The sequence below is a fragment of the Engraulis encrasicolus genome, chromosome 23 (assembly GCF_034702125.1).
Source record: "Engraulis encrasicolus isolate BLACKSEA-1 chromosome 23, IST_EnEncr_1.0, whole genome shotgun sequence".
NCBI classification, from domain to species: Eukaryota; Metazoa; Chordata; class Actinopteri; order Clupeiformes; family Engraulidae; genus Engraulis; species Engraulis encrasicolus.
The window spans coordinates 35,872,704-35,884,388 of record NC_085879.1 but is presented as its reverse complement, the minus strand read 5'-3'; the positions used below and the strand labels follow the sequence as shown (position 1 = coordinate 35,884,388).

At 40.7% G+C, this 11,685-nt stretch overlaps 2 protein-coding genes across 2 annotated transcripts in view; both read right to left on the bottom strand.

Moving 5' to 3' along the window:
- Positions 1-547: 547 nt before the first annotated feature.
- Positions 548-5,180, bottom strand: LOC134440108 (probable serine/threonine-protein kinase mkcF). The gene is made up of 6 exons (XM_063190048.1): positions 5,019-5,180; positions 4,644-4,898; positions 3,488-3,668; positions 3,136-3,265; positions 2,675-2,782; positions 548-1,359 (listed from the first exon to the last, which is right to left on the bottom strand). Exons 1-6 carry the CDS (start codon positions 5,068-5,070, stop codon positions 919-921), a joined length of 1,167 nt encoding a protein of 388 aa, XP_063046118.1. The 5' UTR covers positions 5,071-5,180; the 3' UTR covers positions 548-918.
- A 3,355-nt stretch (positions 5,181-8,535) lies between these two features.
- The window catches only part of LOC134440002 (uncharacterized), a 48,663-nt gene continuing 45,513 nt past the window's right edge, over positions 8,536-11,685 (bottom strand). The window contains exons 8-11 of the mRNA XM_063189928.1: positions 10,264-10,968; positions 8,891-9,496; positions 8,604-8,747; positions 8,536-8,543 (exon numbers count right to left, since the gene is read on the bottom strand). Coding sequence (XP_063045998.1) covers positions 8,536-8,543; positions 8,604-8,747; positions 8,891-9,496; positions 10,264-10,968 — 1,463 coding nt within the window. The remainder of the gene's footprint in view (positions 8,544-8,603; positions 8,748-8,890; positions 9,497-10,263; positions 10,969-11,685) is intronic.

The window sequence follows — 11,685 nt, the reverse complement described above, 5'->3', positions numbered from 1 at the left end:
CTACCTTGGACCAGACTGCATTTTTTGACGTCTTGGGTATTCCTTCCACGTCACATTTTGACTATGTGGCCTAACCCTAAACCTATTCCTAAACCTAACCTCAATGACGTTATGCTGCCACAAGGGGGCGCCTTTGAGGACATAGTCAAAATGTGACGTGGAAGGAATACCCAAGACGTCAAAAATTGCAGTCTGGTCAAAGGTACTCAGATATTGACTACTTGGGGTGAGACTGTGTAGGGCTAACCATACAGTACATACTATAGTTTCCTTTACATCAGTGGTTCCCAAACTTTTCCCCCTGTGCACCCCCTTTTACATTTCAATGTGGTTCGCGCACCCCCTAAGCAAATGTTGCACAGCCGCACATTTTGGACAATCCTCATTTCCAATAGACCTCGTGTTTTTTTTGCCATCATTAATGGAACTTGTTGCATAACAAGTCTAGGAGTTATAAATGACACTTCAGCTGGATCCTTCCAGCGTACAATTCACGAAAAAACAATTACAAACTACGTAATGTTCCTTATTTTTTGTATAAAAACCCATATCTCAGCCATTGCTCTATTCAACTCTCGCACCCCCTTGTAGCAGGTCGCGCACCCCAGTTTGGGAAACCCTGCTTTACATAATCATTTCGTGATACGGTGAAGGTCAATATACAAAAAAGTGTAATGTACTTTGGCAAACGCACAAAGGAAACTGGATATCTCAACTAAAACTTGATCTTTTAAAGGGGAATGTCTGTGGCAGAAATCAGGTCTGCATCTGGTCTGCAGCACATCAGTAATAATGAACTAGAAATTAGTAACACTGACGCAATATATTAAAATGCTAGGCCTAGATTGCATGAAATAGAACTGAATGTACCCATAACATTGTTCTGATCCAGCTGCACGGTGTCTATGTAGTATCTCTCTACCATCCATGGCCATATCTTTTGGTGATATCAACTTTTGTCTTCAACAATGCTGTCAGATCTTTGGCGTTCATACGAGACTCAGGACCATACTGTAGCAGTGGTGTCACAATGTCATGGAGCGCTGGCTGTAGTTTAGACATGGCCTGGGGAACATTTTTATTACAAAGAAGCTTACGCAGCTCTTGCACTTTACTGTATGTCCACGGCTTGGAGTCTGTGAACATCTCCAGCAGAGTGATGCCAAGAGACCACATGTCAGACATGGTGCTGCAGTCATTGCATTCTATGAGACACTCTGGGGCCATGTATTGTGGAGTCCCTCCAAATGCACCACAGAAACCCCCCATGTGACTGCCTCCTGTTGACATGGACACCGTTTCCATCAGGTTTGCCAAGCCCCAGTCAGTCAGGTAGGCCTTCTTGTTATCTGCAGCAACCTGACAATGACACAATGCAGAAAGTTATGAAGGATTAGCCCAAAAGTCATTTTATGACTCGTACCTACAGTATATCACGAAAGTGAGTACACCCCTCACAGTTTTTGCAGATTTGTGAGTATATCTTTTCATAGGAAAGCATTACAGAAATGTCACTTTGACACAATGATTAGTGACCTTTTAACAACATATTTAACCGCTTAAATTTCTTGTTCACTCAGAAAAAAACAAAATACAGCCATTAATGTTTGAACATGTACTCACAAAATGAAAAGGGATTTAAAGGGATGTCATCAGTGTGCGTTTCAACCTTTCTTTGCATTGAACTTTTACATTTTGAGTGTGCACCTGGTTTAAATAGATTAGTGTGATTTGAATGCAATCCTATGGAGAATATCATGATCTGCTTCAGTAGCCACAGTGCATGTTGACATGCATGTTTCTTTTAGGTGTATTTCAGATTACCAATGTTGACAGCATCCATGCATCCCTAAACCATGTCAGTCCCACTACCATGCTTGGCTTTTGAGAGGATACGCTTTTTTTGTAAAACTCACTTGTTTACCACCACACATGCTTGACACCATCTAAAGTAAATTTGTTTATCTTGGTCTCTTCAGATCACACGACATGGTTCCAGTGATCCATATCCTTGGTCTGTTCATCTCTCTTGAGACCAAGATAAACACATTTGCTTTAGATGGGGTCAAGCAAGTGTGGTGGTAAACAAGTGAGTTTTACAAAAAAGTGTATCCTCTCAATATCCAAGCATGGTAGTGGGACTGACATGGTTTGGGGATGCATGGATGCTGTCAACATTGGCAATCTGAAATGCACCTAAAAGAAACATGCATGTCAACATGCACTGTGACTACTGAAGCAGATCATGATAGTCTCCATAGGATTGCATTCAAATCTCACACCAATCTATTTAAGCCAGATGCACTCTCAAAATGTAAACGTTCAATGCAAAGAAAGGTTGAAACGCACACTGATGACCTCCCTTTTAATCCCTTTTCATTTCGAGACGATTCGAGCCAACACAGCCCCTTCTATACCGGATTTTGATGTTGCTTCTTTTCTAACTTTCTGGCGAAGTGCCGTTACTATTCTAAACTTTCGGCTGCGCCGTCGGAGTGTTAAAATGCTCTGCCTCGTCCATTATTTCCCTTGATATCGGGACACCTCGTCGGCCGTTATTCCATACATAGTTACACTTGTGTTACAGTACGTTCCAAGAGCAAAACATCACCAGTCAGAAGAGTAGCTGTGCTGCTTGGAGAACATTACAATATCTGCAGGCTTGTCAACTGACCATTATATTTGCTGGCTTCAAGTCCTGATGGATGACACGTTTCCCATGTATGTACTCAACAGCCATGGCCAAATCTAAGGCCACAAACAGCTTATCCTCTTGCTGCAACTGAAGACAAATAAAAACAAACATTAAGGAAACATTTCAATCATGTCCCAGTCAAATAAAGGGAAGTGGTCGTGAAAATGCATCCCAGAGAAAATATGAATGCAACACTAAAAACGATATTCAGAAGTGGCAGTGGTGGCAACTTAGGGCAGTTGGTCCTGCCAGCTGCTGAAAAAATAAAAATCAGAAGACAATCATAACAACAATGCTATAACATCACAGTTGTCCTATTATCGTTTTATATTACATACTATTTTATATTACAAAATTCCTAGTAGTTCAAAAGGCTTTTCAATATGTATTCTCAGGTAATTAAATACAGCAATAAATAAGCCATTCTGGTAGTGAAATACCTTAATCTGGGTGTCTGTGTGAAGAACCTGTTGCAGGTTGGCACCGTGGATGTACTCATTAGCAATAAGGATCTGGCTTTCACTTTTGGACACAGCCATCATACGCACAATGTTGGGATGGGACAAACGCCTGGAAAGCAGATTGGTGTTTTAGCGAAAGGAATTGTGCTTTCAATTAAACAACAATTTCAAAACAATTACTATTTCATCTGGTCTTACTAATTATGGCTGATCTGACTTCTAAATAAAAACATCAGTAATGATATGAATATCATGTATGTACACATACATGTATTACTGCTTACTAAACAAATATTTTAGGCAGCAGAGCCAACCATACAAAAGCTCTTACCAGGGAATAATGACTTCATTTGTCAACGTTGGATTGGGTCCTGTTGCTATGACCTTCACTGCAGCAGGAGTTTCCTGGTATGATCCTCTGTAAACTACTCCATAGGAGCCACGCCCGATGCATTTAGTGGCATCATACGTTATTGTGGAAATATCCACAAAGGGACCTTTCGCTTTGAAGCCTAAAAGCATGTAAACGTATGTATTAAAAAATCACAAAGAAATTCTGAAAGAAATACATACAATATATTGTAATACCCTAAGTTGGCTTAATGACTTTATGACGAATCAGTTTTGTTTTGTTGACTTTATTTGTCCATATTTACAGCCTGATCTCCAAAAATTCCGTGCTCCTGGACACGGATGTTAAGGACACGAAATCCGTGTCCGGAATTGTTTTCCGTGCTCCTGGACACGGAATTGTTTTCCGTGATGGGCACACGGAAGTGCTTTCTATAGGCTATTACTACAGCACTGTCTTAACTCTACCATTAGAAAATACATACCAAATACTAATCCTAAACAAAATAATGCTATAGCAATTTAAGTTATGCCCTGACCAAAACATTCCCTAACCTTAACCTGTCATTAAAGACATATTTTTGAGAAATACCTTTTCCAGTTGGTTGCTAGGCTATCAAATTCATATAATGAATGAAAGAAAACTAGCTGTGCCCAGACCAAAACAATCCCTAACCCTAACCTGTCAGTAAGATTTTTTTTTGAGAAAAAATATTTGAAATTGGAAAAATCCTGAGAAAACACAAGACAGTGGAAACATAGAGCTGTGGGAGTATAGAGAGCACTTCTGTGTGTCCAGCACGGAAAATAATTCCGTGTCCAGGAACACGGAATTTTGGCAAAATCCGTGCTCCTGGACACGGATTTTGTGTCCTTAACATCCGTGTCCAGGAGCACAGAATTTTTGGAGATCATGTTGATATTTATTCTAAATACATGGTATAAAGTCCCTCTGTCTAGCATGCACTACAACAAGTGGAGAGATTATACTTACCACTAATATATATATTTTTTTAAAAGAACCTTATACTACTTAACTGATATGACCGTATGTTCCAACATGAGAGGAAAATCCACACTAATATCAGAGAAAGGTGTACAAAGGTAAACTGTGTCTGTAATAAAGGTACACTAACCTGCAGTCTTTAAGGATGACCTCTGTTGTTTTGCTGTGACCCCTGTGACCCCTCCTCGATCCTCTCTAGTGTGTGGTGGACCCATCACCATGGTTACCTCAGCATCTCCGCTGCTTTCCTCTGCCTCAGCAGCACCAACCCCAGAGCTCTGACTGGAGGGAGCTATCCTGCGCCGCTTAAGGGGCTTCAACACATCGGATGCAGAGCCATATGCAGAATCAACTCTGGAGAAATCATCAGGATTGACCTCACTGACTGGAAGAAGAATTACATATTCATCATTATTAACTAACATCTGTAATGCAGATCAATATAAACACCAATATCAACACTGCACTAATATACACATTAAAACAAGGCAAATGTTACACTCACACATGGGACGACCACTATCAGCACTCCTATCTCCATCATTTCCTGCCACCATCTGTTGTGTAGTTTTCAGCTGCTTAAAGGGCTTTGTAATCTCTGGCTTGACTGCTGATCTGGCAGATTTATATGCAGAATCCTCTCTTGACAAGTCATCAGGAATGACACCAGAGACTACAAGAGAGTGAGGAAATATATTTTTAAAAATTGTAGTCAGTCACTAGTAGTCAGTAAGGCAGCTAGTCATTTTTTCCATTATCATCCATGGGATAGTTTTCTTGATAGGGTTGAAGTTTATATACAAACATACAAAACTGCATTTTCATATAGTAAGAATATACACTCACAGAGAGAAAATACACATTCAGAGGAGAAATGAGATATTCATTGTTATCAACTAATATCTACAATCAATGCGCAGATCAATACACACCAAAATCAATACTACACTCACTGATTCTTGAGAAAGCGGCTAAAACATGTCTCTGCAATAAACTGCCAATTCTGTTGAAAATAAACTACATTTTCATGAACAAAATGAATCCAGGTAAAGACACAGGGGTCTGTTACATAAATGCACAGTCGTTTGAAATATTTAAGTGTAATTTTATTACTTTTCATGGCTATAAACCTGCCCACACCCTGTAAAAACAGCTGTCCCAAGGACAGACATCATCATTTCAATTGACTTAAAATGTAAAAATCACTGATATTATTGAATAATATCACCATGATGTGAAGGTCCATGTTGAAGTGGTTCTGCAGATATGCACATAGTGCGTGTAAAGCAATATTTACTACTATTTTCTGATTGCTCAAAGTGTGTCCAGCATATTAGTCACCACCGTCAGATTTTTTTAAAAAGACAATAAAATCAGGTATGCGCAAGGTCATTGTCATTACTTAGGACCTCTTTTCAAACCTTTAGATCTACTGAGTACTTCACCATCACTGAAGCTCCTGTAAGTTTACTAATTTCTCCTCAATTTGATAATTTGTTTGGACACTGGTACTGTCCCAACCATAAACTGTCAACACCGTCGGGGGTTTTAATAGTATTATTGTTGCATTAATGTTAATTATATATACTTTTTCAGAAGCGTCATGAAGCCCCTAAGAAACAGAGCAAAAACGAAGTGGCTAATGTGAGCAAAAAATGCACAATATGTAAAAGAGTGTTTTTTTGTCTCACACCGTCAGATGTCACCACCGTCAGATTTTGTTCCGCTCATCATCTTGTTCCATATTTTACTAAATTGTGCTGGTTAATGAAATATTACCAGACATGTTAGTAATAATTGTGACCCAAACTTATACTCCAGCCTCCACTGAGGTGCATTTGGAGGGTTTTTTGTCACAAAACCTGACGGTGGTGACATCTGATGTAGTTCACAAAAAAGCATGTGTTTTACATGTTTTTGACAAGTTTTAAGAATATGCTTCCAATAAGTATCTACAATTATGTTGAATTGTAAAAGTAATTCACTTAAATACAGTAAACTTATTTTTTTTACTTCTAATTCTGTCTGACGCTGGTGACAAAATCAAGAAAGAGCCCATTTTATGAAAAATGTAAAACATGGGGAGCTTGACCAATACATTCACTGCACAGCCAAGACATTCATCTATGATAATACACCTCTATATTTTGGATTTGAACAACTTAAAACCTCTTTATGCCACATTTTCAATAATCTAGGCCTACTTCCTAGAGTATCTAACAAATGAAGAAAAAACACATGCACAAACATACTGTGCACACACAAAAATAAAGTGTTTATGCTAGATGTCATTGACTTGAGAGGGCTATTTATTTTGCTAAATGTAGGTAATAATTAGGTCACTTTCACCACCTTCAGATTACTGTCACCACCGTCAGTTCTTAAGTCACCACCGTAAGAAGGAGTTTTGGACATTTTAAATGAATGTGCTTACAAAATTTTCCTTTGTAGTTGTTGAATTATCAAAGTAATAGCAAATTTAAGCCTACACGAATATTTGTGAAATTACAAAAAATTGTTTGATCTATTTAGCCATTAAGTAAGCATTGTCTGACAGCACATATTTTTAAAATTAGAACACATGAAGCAGTATTAAAATAGAATTTAAGTGAATTTTCAACATTTAAAGGCGTATGTGTGAACCAAAAAACACACACAATCACTTAAAAACTCCAGATACATACAGGTCCTTCTCAAATAATTAGCATATTGTGTTAAAGTTCATTTTTTCCCCCATAATGTAATGATAAAAATTAAACTTTCATATGTTTTACATTCATTGCACAGCAACTGAAATATTTCAGGTCTTGTTTTGTTTTAATATTGATGATTTTAGCATACAGCTCATGAAAACCCAAAATTCCCATCTCAGAAAATTAGCATATCATGAAAAGGTTGTCTAAACAAGCTATTAACCTAATCATCTGAATTAACCAATTAACTCTAAACACTGGTAAAAGCTTCCTGAGGCTTTAAAAAGTCTCAGCCTTGTTCATTACTCAAAACCGCAGTCATGGGTTAGACTGTGTTTAACATTGAAGTCAATGGCAGTGGCATTGCATGAGGGTTATGAAAGCAGATATCATTGATGCTTAGCTGTCAGCTGTTTTTTGTTCTTTGATCTGGTGACCCACACTTCCCTCTTCATTATACTCCATAGATTTCCATACCAAGTTTTTCTATTTTTGTTACAAATCTTATTCTATTTGCCAGACAGAACATTCCATTGACTTTCAATGGGGTTTCATTTCTGGCAAATAGAATTACATTTGTAACAAAAATAGAAAAACTTGGTATGGAAATCTATGGAGTATAATGAAGAGGGAAGTGTGGGTCACCAGATCAAAGAACAAAAAACAGCTGACAGCTAAGCATCAATGATATCTGGGCTTTCATAACCCTCATGCAATGCCACTGCCATTGACTTCAATGTTAAACACAGTCTAACCCATGACTGCGGTTTTGAGTAATGAACAAGGCTGAGACTTTTTAAAGCCTCAGGAAGCTTTTACCAGTGTTTAGAGTTTATTGGTTAATTCAGATGATTAGGTTAATAGCTTGTTTAGACAACCTTTTCATGATATGCTAATTTTCTGAGATGGGAATTTTGGGTTTTCATGAGCTGTATGCTAAAATCATCAATATTAAAACAAAACAAGACCTGAAATATTTCAGTTGCTGTGCAATGAATGTAAAACATATGAAAGTTTATTTTTTATCATTACATTATGGGGAAAAAAATGAACTTTAACACAATATGCTAATTATTTGAGAAGGACCTGTATGCAACCAAATCAATACACTTTTTATTGCTTTTAATTGTGTCTGACGGTGTTGACAAAAAAACAAGGTATGATCGGAGAAAAACCTGATTTCTGAAAAAAATGGAAAATGGGGAGATTGGCCTTGTGCATTTCTGAAAAGCCAAGACCTTTGTCTACGAGGATATACCATATTATTTTGTAATGCACTTCGTTTTTTTCTTTCAAGTTTACAACCTGTTTTAGACACTTTCTCAAGAATCAGTGCACTAATAAACACATTAAAGCAAAGCAAACATTACACTCACAGTTGGGACGATTATCCATACTCCAATCCCCATCACATCCTGCCACATTCTGTGCTGTAGTTTTCAGCTGCTTAAAGGGCTTTGTAATCTCTGGCTTGACTGCTGATCTGGCAGATTCATACGAAGAGTCCTCTCTTGACAAGTCATCAGGAATGACACCAGAGACTACAAGAGAGATGAATTATACCCTGTAGATAGCTACCCAATGTTTCATACTTTTTCAATACATAACAGCCATTTAACCGTAAATTATCATTCATGAATATCAAGCAAATTTTACTTTTAATTGCTTAAACTTGCACACTCACAATTAGGACGGTCACCAATACTGTTCTCTCCACTGTTCACCGTCACCATCTCTTCTATCTTCTCCAGCAGCTCTGTCACCTGGCCACCATCACTCTTCCTGTTGTCTAAAACATGATACATGTTCCCACATTTCTCTACAACCCACTGCAGAGCCTCTCCTCCACTGTCAATGTACTGCTCAATGCTTGTGTCTCCCAGGCAGTCCCCACAGGTGAACAGCACTACAGTGTGGCTCCAGACTCCCTCACCCAGGAGCTCCAGGTGTTCCTGCACTCCTCTTCTGAATGTCTCTGGGAATGACGTATCCACCCTAATGACCAAGAGTAGAGCATGGGGTCCTGGAGGACACAGAGACCCACTGAGGGCAATCTCTCGTTTATCACGTTCAGGAGTTTTCTCTACAGTGGTGTGTGCCCACCATCCTGGCGCCTCCACTACAGTGATGTGTCTACCTGCTGTTTCTCTTTCTCTCTTCACACACTCAGCTGTTCTTCCTGCAGTCTGGAACTCCTGTCTGCCCAGGATGGTGTTTCCACATGAACTCTTCCCTGCAGTTCTGTATCCCAGCAGCACAATCCTCATGTCCGAGATGTGTGGAACACCTCCTGGAAACAGAAACAAAGACATTCCCTAAGACATGCAATCAATCAGTTCATCAACGTGTTGATTCAGACTTATAAACTATTCTGTCTCAGTGACAGTGTAAATTTCAGGTGTGTGTGTGTGTGTGTGTGTGTGTGTGTGTAGGGCTTGGGTGACTGTGTGTGTGTGTGTGTGTGTGTGTGTGTGTGTGTGTGTGTGTGTGTGTGTGTGTGTGTGTGTGTGTGTGTGTGTGTGTGTGTGGAGGGCATAGGTGACTGTGTGTGTGTGTGTGTGTGTGTGTGTGTGTGTGTGTGTGTGTGTGTGTGTGTGTGTGTGTGTGTGTGTGTGTGTGTGTGTGTGTGTGTGTGTGTGTGTGTGTGTGTGTGTGTGTGGAGGGCATAGGTGACTGTGTGTGTGTGTGTGTGTGTGTGTGTGTGTGTGTGTGTGTGTGTGTGTGTGTGTGTGTAGGGCTTGGGTGACTGTTTGTGCGTGTCCTGTGCACACGTAGCGCTTGGGTGACTGTGTGTGTTGTTTGAAGGTGAGGAGGTTGTAGGACCTGGCTGACTGTGTGTGTGTGTGTGTGTGTGTGTGTGTGTGTGTGTGTGTGTGTGTGTGTGTGTGTGTGTGTAAGAGAGAGAGAGAGAAAGAGAGAGAGAGAGAGAGAGAGAGAGAGAGAGAGAGAGAGAGAGAGAGAGAGAGAGAGAGAGAGAGAGAGAGAGAGAGAGAGAGAGAATAGCTGTGCAATGGAAATGAACATGTTCCATAAAGATTCAGCAGCAGCACATCTCACCTGCTGATGATCTGAGAGTCTCTCTCTGTTTCTGCACCTTCATCTGCCTCTGCTCTGCTCTTCTCTTTTCTTCCTTCTTCTTCTCCGTCAGTGTAATCATCATGTTGTTATCGAAGCCAAAGTGATGACCACTGTTCACCGTCACCATCTCTTCTATCTTCTCCAGCAGCTCTGTCACCTGGTCATCATCACTCCTATTGTTGTCTAGAACATGGTATCTGTTCCCGCATTTATCTACAACCCACTGCAGGGCCTCTCCTTCACTCTCAATATGCTGTTCAATGCTTGTGTCTCCCAGCCACTCCCCTCTGGTGAACAGCGCTATAGTGTGGTTCCAGACTCTCTCACCCAGGAGCTCCAGGTGTTCCTGCACTGCTCTTCTGAATGTCTCTTTGAAGAAGTCACTCACATCAATGACCAGGAGTAGAGCATGGGGTCCCGGAGGACACAGAGACCCACTGAGGACAATCTCTTGTTTATCATGTTCAGGAGTTAGCTCAACAGTGTAGTTATTCCACCATCCTGGAGCCTCCACTACAGTGATGTGTCTGCCTGCTGTTTCTCCTTCTCTCTTCACACACTCAGCTGTTCTTCCTGGAGTCTGGAACTCCTGTCTGCCCAGGATGGTGTTTCCACATGAACTCTTCCCTGCAGCTCTGCTTCCCAGCAGCACAATCCTCATGTCTGAGATGTGTGGAACACCTCCTGGAAACAGAAACAAAGACATTCCCTAAGACATGCAATCAATCAATTCATTAACGGGTGGACTCAGACTTATAAGCTATTCTGTCTCAGTGACAGCACATTTCAGGTGTGTGTGTGTGTGTGTGTGTGTGTGTGTGTGTGTGTGTGTGTGTGTGTGTGTGTGTGTGTGTGTGTGTGTGTGTGTGTGTGTGTGTCAGTGTGTGTGTGTGTTTCAGTGTGTGTGTGTGTTGAGGGCTTAGGTGACTGTGTGTGTGTGTGTGTGTGTGTGTGTGTGTGTGTGTGTGTGTGTGTGTGTGTGTGTGTGTGTGTGTGTGTGTGTGTGTGTGTGTGTAGGGCTTGGGTGTGTGTGTGTGTGTGTGTGTGTGTGTGTGTGTTGTGTGTGTGTGTGTGTGTGTGTGTGTGTGTGTGTGTGTGTGTGTGTGTGTGTGTGTGTGTGTGTGTGTGTGTGTGTGTGTGTGTGTGTGTGTGTGTGTGTGTGTGTGTGTGTGTGTGTGTGTGTGTAGGGCTTGGGTGACTGTGTGTGTGTGTGTGTGTGTGTGTGTGTGTGTGTGTGTGTGTGTGTGTGTGTGTGTGTGTGTGTGTGTGTGTGTGTGTGTGCGGCCGTGCAGGGCTTGGCTGACTGTGTGAGCGTGTCCTGTGCACACGTAGTGCTTGGGTGACTGTGTGTGTGGCTGACTGTGTGTGTGTGTGTGTGTGTGTGTGTGTGTGTGTGTGTGT